At 35.7% G+C, this 5640-nt stretch overlaps 1 protein-coding gene across 1 annotated transcript in view; it reads left to right on the forward strand.

Annotated features, from left to right (window-relative positions):
* LOC109235423 (polygalacturonase-1 non-catalytic subunit beta-like) overlaps window positions 1-1671 on the forward strand; it is an 8164-nt gene extending 6493 nt beyond the window's left edge. Inside the window, exon 3 of the mRNA XM_019401529.1 lies at window positions 142-1671. Coding sequence (XP_019257074.1) covers window positions 142-1415 — 1274 coding nt within the window. The 3' untranslated portion in view covers window positions 1416-1671. The remainder of the gene's footprint in view (window positions 1-141) is intronic.

A 5640-nucleotide genomic window follows, 5' to 3' on the forward strand; every position in this document is an offset into this window, starting at 1 on the left:
TTTATTACTGAATTATTTGCATCGCTTTAGAAATTAATCTGTCTAGAATTTAATATTTATTGCAATTTGAACGGTTATACTCTCTGTGTAAAAGTTAGTCTGGACGAATTCATTGAGTCAACAGTGCATCCGTTTTCGCAGGCCTTTCTGCTGGTGGGGTTGGTGATTTCAAGAACTACGCCCCCAATGTCAACGTCCCTAATCTACGGTTCACCACCTATTCTACTGAGGTAGCGGGCAGAAAGCAATCTTTTACGAGCTATACAAAAGATACAAATTCCGGGGACCAATCTTTCACAAGCTACGGTAGAAATAGTAACGGAGCAGTTAACGATTTCACCAGCTATGCTAATAACTCCAATGTTATAGGCTCAACATTTACCAACTATGGCGAATCAGGAAATGGTGGGGGCAACACCTTCAAATCCTACGGGTCTAATGCAAATGTACCAGAAAATACTTTCAAAAATTATGGTGTTGATGGTAATGCTCCTTTCGAGACTTTTATTAATTATCGTGACAAGTCTAATGTTGGAGATGATAAATTCACATCGTACGTGGATGATCCAAATGCTGGCAGAGCTAATTTCGAGAATTATGGTCAGTCATTTGGTGAAGGGTCTGATACATTCAATAAATATGGATCTGGTATTACTGATGCTCAAACAGTTGGATTCAAGACTTATGGTGTGAACACGACTTTTAAAGAGTATGGAAAAACAGTTGTCACATTTGCTGACTATAAGAACAAGACCATTAATCAGGTTTCGGTTTCATCTTCCTTGGTGTCTGATAAAAATGCCAAAAACAAGTGGATTGAGCCGGGGAAATTTTTCAGAGAAAAAATGTTAAAAACAGGAACTATAATGGCAATGCCTGATATTCAAGATAAAATGCCAAAAAGATCATTTTTGCCTAGAGTGATAGCTTCAAAATTACCATTTTCTACCTCAAAAATTAGTGAACTAAAGACAATTTTCCACGCCGGAGACGATTCTCAGATGGGGAAAATGATGAGCGATGCATTAACGGAGTGTGAAAGATCGCCGAGCGCCAGCGAGACCAAACGTTGCGTTAACTCAGTTGAGGACATGATTGACTTTTCCACCTCAGTGTTAGGTCGAAACGTTGTCGTTCGAACAACTGAGAATACAAAGGGGTCAAAGGGAAATATTATGATAGGATCAGTCAAAGGAATCAATGGCGGGAAAGTAACCAAATCAGTTTCTTGTCATCAGAGTTTGTTCCCGTACTTAGTTTACTATTGCCATTCGGTTCCTAAAGTTCGGGTATACGAAGCGGATATTTTGGATCCGAATTCAAAGGCTAAGATTAATCGTGGCATTGCCATCTGTCATGTGGACACGTCATCTTGGGGAGCCAATCATGGTGCTTTTATTGCACTTGGGTCGTGACCCGGGAAGATTGAAGTTTGTCATTGGATCTTTGAGAATGATATGACTTGGGCAGTTGCTGACTAAAATGGATCCTCCATTGTTCTTATTCGGGTCGGATCATTTAGGATTACCAAAGAAAATAACGCTAAACCACTTGTTTGGCCCTATAGTTATCATAAACAACTTTATATATAAGTATTATTACACACAGTCAATTTTCTTGTTCTGATTGTCAATCTAATTTTGATGCCACTTGTTAAGCTTGTTTTCCTAATGTTTCTCAAAAGTTTTTATCCTTTGTCTTAATTGAAGTTATTATCCGGATTGGAGTGTTAGTTTTAAATGAAGTCTTTCGGTCAAACGAAAAGGCAATGTGCAATGGAGGTGAAACTAGGATGTGAAACTTATGAATTTCAAATTCTGGTTCTTTTAAATTATTGAATTCTAAATTAATAATTTCTATATATTTAATGAGTGTTTTAATACAAATACAAAACTTAAATCAAAGCTGAATTCGACCGAGCTCGTGAGCTAAACTCAAGCTCCGCCCCAATGGTGTGATGAACAATGCCAATATACTGTTTGTAACCAAAAAAGCCATCAGGAAAAATAAAAAGGTCAAAGGGGGAAAAGATGAGAAATGAAAGCCCACATAAGCATATAAGACTACACAAAATCACGTGTAAAAAGTTAATAGTATAATGATATGCGGCAAGTTTTAGGTGGTCCTAACGGCATTCACATTCTACTGTTTTGCCATGCTTGCATTAGACAAATCATGTTCCAGCTGTTTGTGGGCCAATTCCGAGTTGGTCTTTTTCTTGCTGAATAATTATTAAATATATTAGTTTTATTTTGCTAATTAACCCCTCAAGTCGGATATCTGATAGTGTTGAGAAAATATATACTCGTATAATTCAGTCCAAAAGCTAACTTATGGGATAAATATTGTTTAAGCCTATATAAGAAAACATTTCGGTCCTTCTAGACACTTTAGCAATCCCCTACGCTCGGGACCTTAGCAAATAGGGGTAGTCCAATACTTACCTCGTTTGGAAAAGATTATCCTAATTTAACTTGATACAAACTTTAATAAACAATAAAAGACATTTGAGATATGTGATCGTAAATAGCCAAAGCATTTGTGAATATAAAAACTTTTGAAACTTATAGTCTAAAATCTGTCATAGCATTTGTATTGTTATAAATATTTCATATTAAAAAAAATTTAAATATGTCAATCTTTTTTAAATAGACTAATAATGAAATAGTGCTAATCTTTTTTTATACAGATGGAGTACCATATAAAGAAATTACACTATAAATGTAATTAATTTTAGAAGTTAAATCATGAAGTGAGAATTTTTCAAGACTTGTATAATAAAACAACAAACAATTTTGTCTAATGACGTGAACAATGTAACACATAAAAATGTAAATATTTAGACTCTTGTATTTCGAGTCTTTCGACCATCAATCTTTTGAGACAAGTGAATAATAATAATAATTTCTATCTTATAATTATTGCGGCATAATCCAAATAATTTTATAAGTAGTCCGAAATTGTACTAGCAACAACATCTATGGTCACCGGTGAGTTTGTTTGGTTAGAGGTAGAAATGCATGATTGGTGAGTTTACCTTTTGTAGTGATTGAAAAGAATGGATAAATTATCTTATTTTTCTTGTTTTAGTCCCTTGATGTGACTATTAGGGATGCTATCATGTGTTTCAGTCACTTACTCATTTAATATCGTCGTACTAATGTCTGGACGGGTGACTCTTGAAAAGTTCTCGTATTGCCTCCCTTTTTACATCTTTATTTTATTAGATAAAGGTAAGACTACATACACATTACATTTCCCAAATAACATTTAATTTGTGGGATTTTATTAAATTTTTTATTATTTTTGTTGTTGCTGTACCAAATAATTGTCAGCGAAAAATGCGCCTACATGTCATTTGGCCCCAATTGTGGAAGGGAGACCCCACTATGTGAGACTTTACTGGGTAGTTGTTGTTGTTGTTGTTTTATTTTAAGGGTCGTTTTGAATATTTTTTGGTTGAAGGCGAAAACATAAAATTTGAAGTTAAAGTTAAAATTAATAAAAAGTATTCGGAAATTTTATTTTATTAAAAAAATTATGTTTCATCAAGAGGAGAGAAAAAAGTGTAAGGAATGTAAAACTCCTTATGGAATTTGATCTCTCCACCTATAGTGTGGAAGGGAGGGTGTATCACTAACTGAGTTGGCTCTCAACTCCAGAATTTTAAAAGTTAAAATTGTGTTTATATATTTAATTTGAAAAGAAATTATAATTTTTTTAATCAAACTTATTATTTCACTTGATAATTCTTAAACCAGTTTTGTAAATTCAATTCTCTAGTTTAAGTTAATGGTGAGATATTGACAAAATATGAAACAAACCTTTATAAGTAATATATATGTCCAAACGCCTACTAAGTGTCTTCAGTTTATTTTAATGATAATTATTTTAACTACTTTTGAGAGTGATATTTAACTTAAATAATTAAAATTAAAGAAAGGAATTTTCCACCATTCCAAAGAGAATGACGAGTTAAATAGTTTTCAATCTGAAATAATGAGACATAAACGAGAAGTCAATTTCCGTATCTGTTTGTCTTAAATTGGTCCTAACACTTGTCATAAATCGTACTGGAAGGTCGTTGAAATGATGATAAAACCACAGTCAATTAACATGTCTGTTCTCCTGATCGTGATTAGAACGAGAGATTCTCCTACAAATGTCATTTTCACTGCCTAATTGTCTTTGTCATCTTCCCCCTCACACCGCCACAGCCGTCCATGTTTCAACTTCAGTCGGCAGGAAAATGTGTAGAAAGTGAAGTCAACATTATTTTGAAATTAGTCATTCAATTCAATCCAATCCTATGCCGTTTTCCGCAAGTACACAGATGGCTAACCTGTAATTAAGATTAAAAATATCGCCTACCAGCTACAATAACAATTGTTTCAGCAAGAGCAATGTATGGGGTAAAATTGGTTCAGAACCAATGGTCGAATGGTGGCACGACAGGTGGAACCGAGGACAAGCAAAAGACAAGTCAAGTAACGATCAGTATGGAAAACAGCAACTGCGATTAATATCGGGTAAATTTCGAATGAAGCATAGTCAACGGGAGTATGTCGATTATTAGTCCTCGAATAGCATTCAATGAGGTAATATTCTCTCATATTAAATGAGCGACCGTTGCAGGAAATATTTGCCTTCATGGCCTGCCGTTACATATTGATCGGTGCCCCGTTTCTTATTATTTAAGTGGGGTTTGATCCTAGGATCTTGTTTCCCTAGGCATGACTATAAATAGCAGGCTCAGCAGTCATTGGAAGACAGGAAATTCTTGGCAAAACATATACAATATTTCACTTTCCCTTTCAATTAAACAACTTTATTTGCTCTTTTACATTGTTTTCATTTTTGTCCTCAGAGACATTGCGCTCGAAGCCATGATTGTCATCTTCTTCAATTTCAATAGCTAAGTCTTATTTTTAATCTTATTTCTTTATCATTTTTGGATCAAATCAGTTCGCTTGTCTATAAACTACGTAACAAATTTAATTGTACTGTTTTACGGGTAACAGTTTGGTGCCAACGGTGGGGATTAGACAATTGCGTAATTGCTTTGATCCTTATGTCTGTTACTGATGTGTTTGATTTTTTCCTTAGCAAGAAATCAGAAATGGCAACAAATGATGTCAACAGCACACACAACATTGAGGAACACGCACATTTGCCTCAACATGAAGATTCGATCAGCGACATCCGTAACGAAGGGGACGAAACAACCCCAGTTCGTGAAGGGCAGTATCCCCGGCATGTGCGGGAGCCAACTCCCCATGACGCGAAGGAGGAGCATGTCGTGGAAACAGTAAACATCTTTAGGGAACAATAGAAAGCAATCATGAGTTACCTCTCGAAGCAGGACCGGGTAATAACGGAGTTGAAACAAGCGTTGTCAAGTGCTTCCAATAATGCAAACAGAAGGGGCCCGGTTCCACTTAGTGTTCCTGCAAACAAACGGCTCAAAGAGTCGACAATAACACCCCAAGGGATGAGATCGGTTTTGACGGTGCTGGAGGGACCGGTAGCGGATATGGGAATGATAACGGGAATGATCCCTTCAAATTGAGCTTATGAGATTTATGAGGGAAATGAACAAACGGATGGATCAAAATGCGAAGGAGTTCCACGCTCGAATGG

Source organism: Nicotiana attenuata, chromosome 12 (genome assembly GCF_001879085.1).
Source record: "Nicotiana attenuata strain UT chromosome 12, NIATTr2, whole genome shotgun sequence".
Classification (NCBI taxonomy): Eukaryota; Viridiplantae; Streptophyta; class Magnoliopsida; order Solanales; family Solanaceae; genus Nicotiana; species Nicotiana attenuata.